This window comes from Magnolia sinica, chromosome 17, assembly GCF_029962835.1.
Source record: "Magnolia sinica isolate HGM2019 chromosome 17, MsV1, whole genome shotgun sequence".
Taxonomy (NCBI): Eukaryota; Viridiplantae; Streptophyta; class Magnoliopsida; order Magnoliales; family Magnoliaceae; genus Magnolia; species Magnolia sinica.
In genome coordinates, this window is record NC_080589.1 from 10,286,799 (window position 1) to 10,299,996 (window position 13,198).

General features: G+C 40.4%; 1 protein-coding gene across 1 annotated transcript; it reads left to right on the forward strand.

Annotated features, from left to right (window-relative positions):
• Positions 1-11,940: 11,940 nt before the first annotated feature.
• On the forward strand, positions 11,941-12,567 carry LOC131230902 (uncharacterized). Its single transcript, XM_058226923.1, has one exon. It carries the CDS (start codon positions 11,982-11,984, stop codon positions 12,339-12,341), a length of 360 nt encoding a protein of 119 aa, XP_058082906.1. The 5' UTR covers positions 11,941-11,981; the 3' UTR covers positions 12,342-12,567.
• The last annotated feature ends 631 nt before the right edge of the window (positions 12,568-13,198 follow it).

Below are 13,198 nucleotides of genomic sequence, written 5' to 3' on the forward strand. Positions count from 1 at the left end.
ATCAATATATATATAAAAAAATAAATGAAAGAAAGAGAGAGAAAGAGAGAGGAAGAAACGTGTGAAGGGGAGGGACCCCGCCACTATGGGCGCTCCTTATACAACGCCTACATCAAGATGGGTCCCACCACGTGTGGGCCCTTAAATCATCAAAATCGAGGTAATGAACACCCAGCTTTGATCTGCTTGGTCCTCTTCTTCCATCAATGCATCCTAGAGCTCCAAAGGGTGCATTTGAACGGTGGAGATTGATTTTGGAAAGTGGGATTGGATGGTAGAGAGTGGGCCACACCAAGCTCCTCCATGGAAGCCATGGACGTTGGAGCTCTTGTGGTTGTTTGGAGAATGAGAGAAAGATGAGAGAGAGAGGTAGGTGTGATGGGTGTAAATGAGTGATATGAATTTGTGTAAGAGAGAGTACTTTATGTAAGAAAGAGTTGACTTTAAGGGAAAGGTAGTTGTACTTGGGGATGGGTGAGTGATGGAGGGTGATGTGTACTGGATTGATTTGACATATTGTAAAGATTCTCTCGGTATTTGCAACTTGCGGTGTTTTCTCAAACTAAATGCAAGCCCACATCTCCTGGCAAGGGTATCGCATCGGTGTGCGAGTTGCAGCGTTGGAATCACGGCGACGACGCGATCGCTAGGGTACAAGTTTCGAGTCGAGCCGACTCTAATATGTTCAACTCGTCTTAGGATCACGCGCAAACGTCAAATATAGGTCGAGGGTTGCCGGAATTCGACCAGGAGGACTGCGAAAGCCTATGGAACGATACGGGCTAGGATACGGGTCTCACATCCTCTACATCCATCCATTTTTTTAGGGGAAATTTACGACTATGGGCCCCACCTTTTATCCATTGGATATTCTTGAAACAATACAAACTTAACATACACACTTAGACCTCTTTGTACAGACGACAAATTCCAGGACGAAAATACCCCTCCTTTTCACGAAAACGGATTGGGTACGCCTCCTGCCACCCGCCAATGGCGGATCGTCAGTTGTATGTGGGCCCCACCATGATGTTTGCTTTTCATCCATGCCGTCCATATATTTTTTCAGATCATTTTATGGTATGAGACCAAAAATGAGGTATATCCAAGTCTAAGTGTACCACATTACAGGAAACAGTGTTGAATGAGCGTCAACCATTAGAAACTCAGGTGGAGCCCACTGTGATGTTTGCGAGAAATCCTCCCCGTCTAAGTTCATTCATAGGGTCACAAAGACCTGGATGAAGAGGAAAAACAAATTTCATAATGATCCAAAACTTCTGTATCCCCTGAAAGGGTTTCAATGGTAGACGTTCAATTCCCTACTGCCTTTTACAGTGTGGTCCACTTGATAGTTAGATCTATCTTATTTTTCATCTCAAGCCTTAATATGAGTTCGCCAAATAGATGGATGGTTTGGATATAACACAGGCCTCATGATGGGACCCACAAAAGCAACACATAAAAAAATAAAATAAAATAACACAGACTGTCGCGGCACTACAACCAGTTGGGCTGCAGTGCCGTGGCAGTCTGGCAGATTTTTTTATTTTTATTTTTAACTGGGAGAACTTTTTCTCCCTTACATTTTTCTCTAATACATAATTATATAAATATGTATATATAGGTATATAAAAATATTTTTTTATCTTTTAATTCATTTCTTTGTCCATGTATTCAATAAGCATATCTCCTAAACTAGAATGATTTGTTTTTTTTTTTTTACATACGCACACACACACCCACACACTCACACTAGTGGAATTTCACCACCTATGGATACTCGAACGCTTGACCGGGTGTTGAAACTCCTAAGAGTCTACCACTCGAGCAAGAGTAAGGATCCAAACTAGAATGATTTGCTTAACGTACCATATATGATTTTGGGGTAAGAGAAGCTAATTTAGCGGGGCAAGCATGAGATTCAGCAGGGTAAACATGAAAATGAGCGGGGCAAACATCAAATTTAACGGGGCAAATATGAAAATGAGAGGGCAAGCATGAAAATTAGCAAGGCAAACATGAAAATGAGCGGGCCAAACATGAAAATGAGCGAGGCAGGTATGAAAAAGAGTGGGGCAAACATGAAAAAGAGTGGGGTAAACTAAAAAATTAGCAGGGAAAACATGAAAAGCAGCGGGGCAAACTGAAATATGAGCGGGGCAAACTAGAAAATCAGCAGGGGAAACATGAAAATCAGTGGGGGAAACATGAAAAGTGGTGGGGCAAACTAGAAAAGCAGCGGGGGAAACATGAAAATCAGCGGGGGAAACATGAAAAGCAGTGGGGCAAACTGAAATATGAGCGGGGCGAACTAGAAAATCGGCAGGGGAAACATGAAAAGCAGCGGGGCAAACTAGAAAAACAGCGAGGCAAACTTAAATATAAGCGGGGCAAACTAGAAAATCAACGGGGGAAACATGAAAATCAGGGGAAAAAACATGAAAAGTAGTCGGGTAAACTAGAAAATCAGCGGGGGAAACATCAAAAGCAGCGGGGCAAACCAGAAAAACAGCGGGGTAAACTGAAATATGAGCGGGGCAAACTAGAAAATCAGTGGGGGGAAAATGAAAATCAGCGGGGGAAACATAAAAAGCAGCAGGGCAAACTAGAAAAATCAGCGGGAGAAACATGAAAATCAGCGGGAAAAACGTGAAAAGCAGCGGGGCAAACTAGAAAATCAGCGGGGGAAACATGAAAAGCAGCGGGGCAAACTAAAATATGAGCGGGGCAAACTAAAATATGATTTGGATTATCTGTATACCAAGAGTCATACTAGGAGGCCCTTATCTCTCTTTTAAGATTTTACAGACACCTATATGCAATTGTTGGAAAGAAACCTCATTTTTCATGACATGCTCTCTTTAGTCTTTTTCTTCTCTCATCAATATAACAAATACATAATACACAAACTCAATTACAACAAGCTACCCGCCGACAAGTTCATAAAACCATGATCCCTATATCTTGGAATGCTAGCATGGAAAGCCCGTTGTAGAACATCAATCCAAGCTGTAAATATGGACTCTTTTAACTGAGCCCACTTGAGGATTTACTGATTTTTTCAAAAGGAATCATAAGCTCCATGCCCAATTATGCAAGTTTGATGGATCTAACTGTGACAGCACCCCAAACTCACATAGATTTTAAAGTTGCTACCCTCAAACCTTAGACACTTCTTTAGTTGAATGTTGACCATTACATAGTTTTATGCCACTAATTAGAACATTAAGATTATCCTATTGAAGAAACATGCTACTTTTGAATATCATCCCCAACCACTTTCTCATGTTTCCCCCACTGATTTTCTAGTTTTCCTCGCTCATTTTCATATTTTTCCCGCTGATTTTCTAGTTTGCCTCACTCATATTTTAGTTTACCCCGCTGTTTTTCTAGTTTGCCCCGCTCATACTTCAGTTTGCCCCACTGTTTTTCTAGTTTGCCCCGCTCATACTTCAATTTGCCCCACTATTTTTCTAGTTTGTCCCGCTCATACTTCAGTTTGCCCCGCTGTTTTTCTAGTTTGCCCCGCTCATACTTCAGTTTGCTGCACTGTTTTTCTAGTTTGCCCCGCTCATATTTCAATTTGCCCCGCTCATACTTTAGTTTGCCCCGCTGTTTTTCTAGTTTGCCCTGCTCATACTTCAGTTTGCCCCGCTGTTTTTCTAGTGTGGTCCACTTGATAGTTAGATCTATCTTATTTTTCGTCTCAAGCCTTAATATGAGTTGTCATATAGATGGACAGTTTGGATATAACACAGACCTCATGATGAGACCCACAAAAACAATACAGAAAAAAAAAAAACACACACAGAGACTGTCGCGGCAGGCTGTGTGTTTTTTTTTTTTTGGGGAGAACTTTTTCTCCCTTACATTTTTCTCTAATACATAATTTTATAAATATGTATATATAAATATATAAAAATATATTTCTATCTTTTAATTCATTTCTTTGTCTAAGTATTTAACAAGCATATCTCCTAAATTAGAATGACTTTTTTATACACACGCACACACACCCCCACACACTCCACACTAGTGGAATTTCACCACCTATGGATACTCGAACGCTTGACCGAGTGTTGAAACTCCTAAGAGTCTACCACCCGAGCAAGAGTAAGGATCCAAACTAGAATGATTTACTTAACGTACCACATATGATTTTAGGGTAGGAGAAGCTAATTTAGCCAACCAACCTAGTTATTTTCCAAGATTTCAGCGGAGCAAATTAGAAAATCAGCAGTGCAAACTAGAAAATCAGCAGAGGAAACATGAAAATCACATTGAATGTATGTAGTATATCCACGCTGTTCATCCATTTTTCATCTAATTTTAACGGTTTAGCCCCCAAATTAAAGCATATCAAAAGATCAAGTGGATCACACCACGGGAAACAGTGGGCATAATGATTTCCACTGTTGAAACCATAGTGGGCCAACAATAATGTTTGTTTGTTATCAAACCTATTCATAAGATCATACAGACATGGATTAATAGAAAAACAATTATAAGCTTGATCCAAAACTTCTATAGCCCCTAAGAAATGATCAACAATAGAAGTTCAATTCAAAATTTCATTTGGTGTGGTCCATTTGAATATTGGATACGTTTAGATTTATCGGCTCAAGCCATGAAATTATCTGTTAAGTTTGCCCCGCTGATTATTTAGTTTGCCCCGTTGAATTTCATGTTTACCCCGATCAATTTCATGTTTGCCCCGTTGATTTCCTAGTTTGTCTCGCTGATTTTCTAGTTTGCCCCGTTGATTTTTCAGTTTGCCCCATTGATTTTCTAATTTCCCTCGTTGATTTTCAAGTTTGCCCCGCTGATTTTCTAGTTTGCCCCACTGATTTCCTAGTTTGCCCCGCTGATTTTTTAGTTTGCCCCACTGATTTTTTAGTTTCCCTCGCTTAATTTCATGTTTGCCCCGCTGATTTTCTAGTTTGCCCTGCTGATTTCATAGTTTACCCCACTGATTTTCTAGTTTGCCCCGCTGATTTTCATGTTTGCCCCGCTGATTTTCTAGTTTACCCGCTGATTTTCTAGTTTGCCTCGCTGATTTCATAGTTTGCCCTGCTGATTTTCTAGTTTGCCTCGCTGATTTTCATGTTTGCCCCGCTGATTTTCTAGTTTCCCCTGCTTAATTTCATGTTTGCCCCTCTAAATTTCTAGTTTGCCCCGCTCAATTTCATGTATGGCTGAAGGTTGAGCGGGTTCAACCCGACTGATCCGTGACTGACCTGACATTGGGTTAGGCTCGGGCAGGATATATCAGGTCCGATCTCAAGCTTGGGTTATACAAACACCAACCCAAAAAAACTTAGGTTGGGCTTGGGTTACCTGACCCAACCCGAACCCAATCAATATATTAGTTACTTATAAATTATAATTGAGTGTGGATTGTTTGTGTAGAAGGTACACTAGTGATGTCGGGTCTCATTTGTCCACGTCATTTCCAAGGACTCAAGCTAATAAGATATGTCAGATTTCTCTCTCCCAAATAGATTACATGCTATGCTACATGACTTTTTAAAGGAGTAGTCCTATATTTTAGCTTGGTTTTTTAAAGAAAAAAAATGAAGTTCTTTATGATGAATAATCACATATATAATTAATAAAATCATAGATACAAAAAATAAGTCCTATATTGAAATATAATAAACTAATGTAATAATGAAAATATTAGCACGTATATACCCGACCAACCCAATCAACCCGTCGAGCCCTCTTGGGTTGGGCTTGGGTTGAGAATTCTCAACCCAAGATTGGGTTGGGTTGGGTTGGGTCAAGGTTTAGGTATAAGAACCTTGGGTTGGGTTAGGGTTGAGCACCAACCCGAACCAACCGGCCCGACTTTCAGCCCTAATTTCATGCTTGCCCTGCTCAATTTCATGTTTTACCCGCTAAATTTCTAGTTTTCCCCACTCAATTTCATGTTTGCCTTGCTCAATTTCATGTTTGCCCCGCTGAATTTCCAGTTTAACCGCGAAGTGATTGAAATTGACCACGAACTGAATGAAATGGATTTTCGATCATCAACCCGATGGAATCTTGGAAAATAACTAGGTTGGTTAGCTAAATTAGCTTCTCCTACCCTAAAATCATATGTGGTACGTTAAGTAAATCATTTTAGTTTAGGAGATATGCTTGTTAAATAAATAGACAAAGAAATGAATTGAAAGATACAAATTTTTTTTTATATACTTATATGTACATATTTAATTATGTATTAGAGAAAAATGTCAGGGAGAAAAAGTTCTCCATGTATATAAAAATAAAAAATAAAAATTTGGACTATCACGGCACTACCATCGAACCCGCGGCAGTCTATAAATATATATATTTTTTTTGCGACGTTATTTTTGTGGGTCCCATTATGAGGTCTTTATTATATCCAAACCGTCCATCTATTTGGCGAGCTCATATTAAAGCTTGAGGCAAAAAATAAGATAGATCTAACTATCAAGTGGATCACACTATAAAAGGTAGCGGGGAATTGAACGTCTACCATTGAAACCCTTTTAGGGGTTATAGAAGTTTTGGATCATTATGAAATTTGTTTTTCCTCTTCATACAGACCTTTGTGACCTTATGAATAGATTGGTCGGAAAATAAATGTCATTGTGGGCCCTACAAAGTTTTTAACGGTGAAAATTAATTTTTCCGCTGCTCTTTGTGGTGTGGTCCAGTTGATCTTTGGATATGATTTTTTTTTTTTTTTGGGATAATGCTCCGAAATGATCTTGAAATATGATGAAATGATCTCGAAATATGGATGAACGTTTTGGATATAATAAATACATAGTTGTGGGGCCGTGTAAGTTTAATCTCTTTTGAGCCGTTCGTACAACTCTCGGTTAGAGGAGCGTTAGCGCTCGTCTTCGAAAGGAAGGCAGGGGTATTGTCATCCTGAAATTCCGACTCCGTACGAGGAGGTCCAAGTGCATATTCTAAGTTTGTATTGCTTCAAAAAACCACCGGATAAAAGATGGGGTCCACAGTAGTAAATTTCTCATTTTTTTAGATCATTTTAGGGCATGAACCCAATGAATTAATCAGATCTAAATCTCACGTGGACCATATCATGGAAAAAGTGGCAGTTGGATATTAAAAACTTCTAATGAACCACGAAGGTTTAATCTAGATGATTTCCCCCCTTCGTCCATGTTTTTTACGGTATCAACAGGTTGGATGGCAAATAAAAGCCCCAGATTTTTTTTTAATGGTGTGGGGTGTTCAATCACCATGGTTTCTATAATATGGTCCACCTGAGATTTGGGTCTGCTACTTTTTTAAGCTCGTGCCCTAAAATGTAGAATACATATATATACTAGGTGGACCCACAGTAATCCACTCCCGTGTATGGCATCCAACCCGCGTAACAAGTGAGCCAATCAAGATTATGGACTCAAAAACCCTGTGACTATAAGGTCACATCAAGTGAAACAATCGACTACCATCAAAACATCGCAGTTCACGTGGAAGTGGATGGCCTGTGGCGGGTGCGACTGGGATATTCATTTGACACAGCGGGGCCTAAGCTCTACGGGGCCATTATGATGTTTGTGTTTTATCACACCACCCGTCCATTTTGCTAGCTCATTTTAAGTCATTAGTCCAAAAATGACGCAGATCCAAAACTCAAGTGAACCACACTCCAGAAAATAGTAGGAATTGAACACCCACCATTGAAAATCATTTGGGCCCACTATGATGTTTTATTTACCATCCAACTGTTAATAAGGTCACACATATATGGGTGAAGGGAAAACACAAATATAAACTTAATCTAAAACTTTTGTGGTCCCTGAAAGTCTTCTAGTTAGGTATTCAATCCTCACTAATTTTCTGGTGTGGTCCACTTGAGCTTTGGGTTAGCATAATTTTTGGGCTTAAGCCCTAAAATGAGCTACCAAAATGGAAAGACCGCGTAGATATATAAGATATATACATTATAGTTGGTTTACAAAGCTTGGGCAATGTCTTGCCGCATGGATATACCAAGGCAAGTGCCCTGTGTTCAAATCACATGGCCCACGCACTGGTTAGAGAGTTCTATATTTTGGGTGTTCAACTTTAAAGAGGAGGAAGATTGCCTACTTGAAGTTCCTACACTAAGAAGTTAAAGGGGGGCCATCATAATGTTTGTGAGAAATTCTCATTGTCCATCTATTTTGGCCGCTCATATTAAGTACTAGTACATGATTCAAAAAATTAAAACAGATCCAAAACTCAAGCCAGCCTCACAATATTATTATTACTATTTTTATTTTTTTTAAGTATGTAGAAAAATGCCTAGTGTAGAAACCTCCTTCAAGTCTACCATGATGTTTATATGCTATTCATCTCATTCATAAGGTCATTTCTATTAAGATAAAGTAAAAACAAAGAAATATTAGCCTCCCGGTCATTTCACAGCTGGACATTCAATCCTCATTGTTTCCTCACGTGACTCACTTAAGTTTTGGATATGTGTCATTTTGGCCTCATGTCTGCCTGGATGAATTTCTCGCAAACACGACAATGGTCTACTAAGCTTTACCATAGTAACTTATTGTAACAGAGGGTGTGGTGTCTTCCTCATGCACTATAGCTTACTAGGGCTCTTGTTGTGTTTTGTGCGGACACCATTCCAATTGAATGTAACACGGCAAATAGCAAAGGTTGTGAGCCACACCATAATGCCGGCTCATTTTAGGGCATAAGCCAAAAAATGAGGTAAATCAAAATATCTACTCGACCATGCCATACAAAACTATAGTGGATGGATGCCCATCATTAAAAACTTTTCCATGCCACAAAAGTTTTGATTCATACTAATATTTGTATTTTCCCTTCGTCCGTGCTTTTGTGACCTTATCAATAGATTAGATAGCAAATAAACAATACATTAGGCCTTGGTTTTTAATGATGAGTGTCCAATCACCATTATTTTTCTATAATGTGGTCCACTTTAGATTTGGATATGCCTCATTTTGAACTCATGCCCTAAAGTAATGATTCAAGATAGATAAACAGTGTAGATAAAACACATACATTATGGTGGGGCTTAAAGAGCAGTTTCAGTACACAAGCTCATCGTGTGTATGCCAAACAATAAACAACCATCCAAATTCACATGGCCCACGTCATAGTCCGATCGTCCTATTTTTTGGGTGCTCAGCCTTCCGTCTGGGTTGGCTACTCCCATGCCACCGGCCCCTTGGCTGGCGGTCAATGCTCTATGGGCCCCACCATCATGTATGTGTTTCATCCATTCTGTTCATCCATTTTTAAATATCGATTTAGAGCTTGATTCCAACAATTAGAGGGATATAGCTCAGGTGGACCACACCACAGGAAAACAATATTTATTAGATATCCATCATTAAAATCCTCCTAAGGCCCACTGTACTTTTTATTTGACATCCAATCTGTTGATTAGGTCATACAGGATCAGATGAAGGGGAAAAACAAATATCAGCTTGATCCAAAACTTTTATGGCCCCCAAAAGGTTTTTAATAGTCAACGCTCATTCAACACTGTTTTCTGTAATGTGGTCCACTTGAGATTGAGATATACCTCGTTTTTGGTATCATACCATAAAATGATCTGAAAAAATAGATGGAAGGCATGGATGAAACACATACATCATGGTGGGGCCCACAGAGCACCGACCATCAGCCATTGGCTGGTGGCAGGAGTAGCCAATCCGTTTCCCTGTCATACAAGCTAGATTGCATACACACATCAAGGTGGGCCCACAAAAAATCATAGATAAGCCAATTTTACAACGACCTGCAGAGGAACCGACATCTTAGCTGAATCATTCCCAACCATCCATTTATAATTACACTTCCTCCAGTGAGCGGCCAGTAGCCTATTCTAAAGGTCTATGGATGACTTCAAAGCCCACTGTCCCCACAGCCCATACGGGGAGAGGGTACTTTCGTCATTTAACAAGAAAAGGACTTTAGGAAAGTGGATGAGCCCTTGGAATTGAGTCCGGATCCTCTCTTATCAGGTCAACAGAGAATTCCTGATACCCTATTTCTCATTGGTCCATGTCACTACTCACCAAATAAATAAAAATAATAAACAACAGCTTCGGACGCCAAACCATTATGGTAACAGAAATTTTCTGTTGACCTGATAGTAGAGGATCCCGACTTTGGAATTAGGAGTAAAATAAAGAGGGGCGTAGCTTCTCATGTGCCCACTCCATAAAAAGTCAAAAGTAGCCTTTATCGTAATTTGTAGAAGTGGTCTGTATGTCTGAGGTCTATCTCTACACCGTACACGTGTTATGCTGATTTATCAATCTACACCGTTCATCTAGTGGACCCTTAATGTGAATAGCTTATACATCAAAATGACACTGACAATTCATTTTATTTCATCTCTTTTATACACTGAATGTCGATTGTTAAACTGCATATGTTTCTACTGTTGATTTGGAGGCCACTGATTAGATGGCTAAGATCATCCAATCTAAGTGGATTTTTGACCATTCGCCATCTGTAATAGAGGAAACTCAACGGACGGTGATAAATCACTCCGCTGTATTTAAGGATGTACCAGCTCCAACGTATCATCACCCTCGGTCTCTATCCATCCCAAGTGGCCCACCATGCGCGCATTTTAGAAAAGTGCACTGTGCGTGCATCGGTATCCCTGCATGTCTCTTTGTAAACCTTGCTAGTAGCCAAAAAAAAAAGGTCTCAGGTCCAACCGGTTAGACTGTAAGTTACCGTCCACCCATGAGTAACTTCTAGCCTTTCGATTTGAATGCAATATCCAATCCATTCAATAGGTTCCTCTCACCATAAGAATCGTTATATATAAAAAACAGGTCCGTAATTGTATTTGATTTTATCACGGCTATATATTATTTTCTACGGTTCGGATCTTCATATCAGTTAAGTGATTCTCATGGTGGGACCAACCTACTAGAAGGTTTGGATTTTGTATGAACTTAATATATTGTGATAGATACGATGAGTGGACTGTAACTTTTGGTCCAACCGGTTGGACTTAAGGCCTTCTCCCAAGCAAAACGAAGAATTATCCGGTGTGTAGACTTGCACTGAATATTTGGTGTATACGCCGTTCATCGCCGTTGCGATCATGATCAGACGGTGGTGATCAGTTGACCAACCAGCTTCTCAAGACACAGATGCGTATGCGTGTCCCTATTTTGCTTAGTTAAAATCATTTCTGGCCGTCTATTTGTTCTGTGAGCTCTGGTCCATTTGAGGCGTTGAAAAGGCCTATTTTATGGTGCAGAAGATCTGAGACTGTGCACCCACCTTATGTAAAGATCTGATCAATCACACGCGTTCCATATTAGCATGTGTGCCTAGGTGTGGATGGGCAGGGTTCCCACACGTATGCAGAATTAACAAACCTAATACACCGATCCAAAACTAAAGTGGACCACACCATTAGGAAAAGTGGTATGGGGAGCTAAAATTGAAACCTTCTTAGGTCCCACCGGCTGATATTTGATTAATCCCTTAATCCTAGTGTTACTCATGCTATGAACCGATTGGATTGCATTTACACGTCACGATGGTGGGCCTAAGGAAGGTTTTAATAGCGGCCATCCCATCCCCACCGTTCCTTATGGCATGGCCCACTTAACTTTTAGATCGGCCTTATTCTTAGTCTGACGTCCAAAAATCACCTGGCACGAATGATGGACGGAGTAGATCCACACGCACATCACGGTGGGCCCACTGCGCTTTCTTTTCAGTCTCCTGCAACCGTTATACGAATTTCGTTTCTTTCTCGTCATGTGTGAAATCGTACAAAGCTAGATCTTGACTGAAATACGACTAAAGCACTTTTACACTCTTACCCCTCCACACATATCTCATTACAACATTAACCTTCTAACCTTGTAGAGTACTATTGTTATAAAAGACTCCCTGCCCAAACAAGAGATATAAAAATTCAAGCAAGAGAGAAAGAAACACCACACAACAGACAACACCGCACCATGGTAGAGGAAGGGAGAGGTGCACCACATGGTGTTCTACTGGCTGTAGTGGTGGGCCTTGTCGTAGCGGGCCCAATGCTACTCGGTGATCAAGGCGAGGCCTTATCAAACGCGATCGCAGGAATTCTAAGCCCGACGGGCCTTCTCCTCCTGCCCATCGTCCTCCTCGTCATCATTCGATTCCTATCGTCCGATAGAGGGACCGCACTCTCCGAGATCTTCTCCGCGGGTGAGCCCGATTCCATACATCGGCTCGGCGGGTCCCCGGTCGGTGTCGCACTCTTACTACTACTACTACTCTTTCTACTCTATAATCGTGTGTCCTTGTTTGGGCCCGGCGACGATGATTCCGGTGAGTAGGCCATTTTTGGACTTGTTGCACCAGTACTTGGTTTTATACTTGTAAGTGTATCTATTAATAGATTGTAGTTTTTGTTCGAGTGTTAAATGTTGTTGATGTGAAATTACTATACTGCTCTTGTCATAACTGTGGCAATTTCCCTTTTTTTCTCTAGTTGAATGGAGGGTGTTTTGGTCGATTAAGAAATTTGCTGCCTCTGGCTCTGAGTCTTTGTGCTGTTCTGATTACCAAACTGGAGACAGGATCACATGTAGGCAGTGTCTTTTCCAATCAATGTTTCATGTGTGTAGGAAATCTGAGCCATGAAAATGATGGGCTACAGATAGGAGATTTTGTGATGAAAAAAATCAGGGTGATCCGTCCATTAGATTGGACACCTCGGTATTGGATGTCCTTTGTTTTGACTGAACGGCCCGGATGATTCATGTAGGATACTGAAATTTTTTTTCTACAGGTGAGATTTGTGGTGTGCCCATCTTTTGGACGGATCGGATGTTTTAAAAAAATGACATGTTGGTTGGTAAGAAGGGGTGTATGAGAAAGTTAGCATGCAGATACGATGGTCATTTGTGGGAGTTGCTTGGAAAGGAGATGTCACCACAAACCAAGCTTTGAGAATGTAGAGCTTCAAAGTTTCTGTCGCCCTACTAAGGCCCACATTCTCAGATCATCTGATTATCTGAACCGTCCATTTTCGGGTACTTACATAGATAAGCTATCAACTCAAAGCCAAGCCTTCGTTGATCATCCTGGCCTTTGATTTTTGTAGTTGAATTTGATCCATTAAAAATATTTGATTGTTCTAAGGTTATCTACAGAAAATGATTATCTGAATCATACGATATCATTTTACGAC

Coding starts and splice junctions, on each gene's coding strand:
- LOC131230902 (XM_058226923.1), top strand. CDS start 11,982: ATGGTAGAGGAAGGGAGAGGTGCACCACATGGTGTTCTACTGGCTGTA.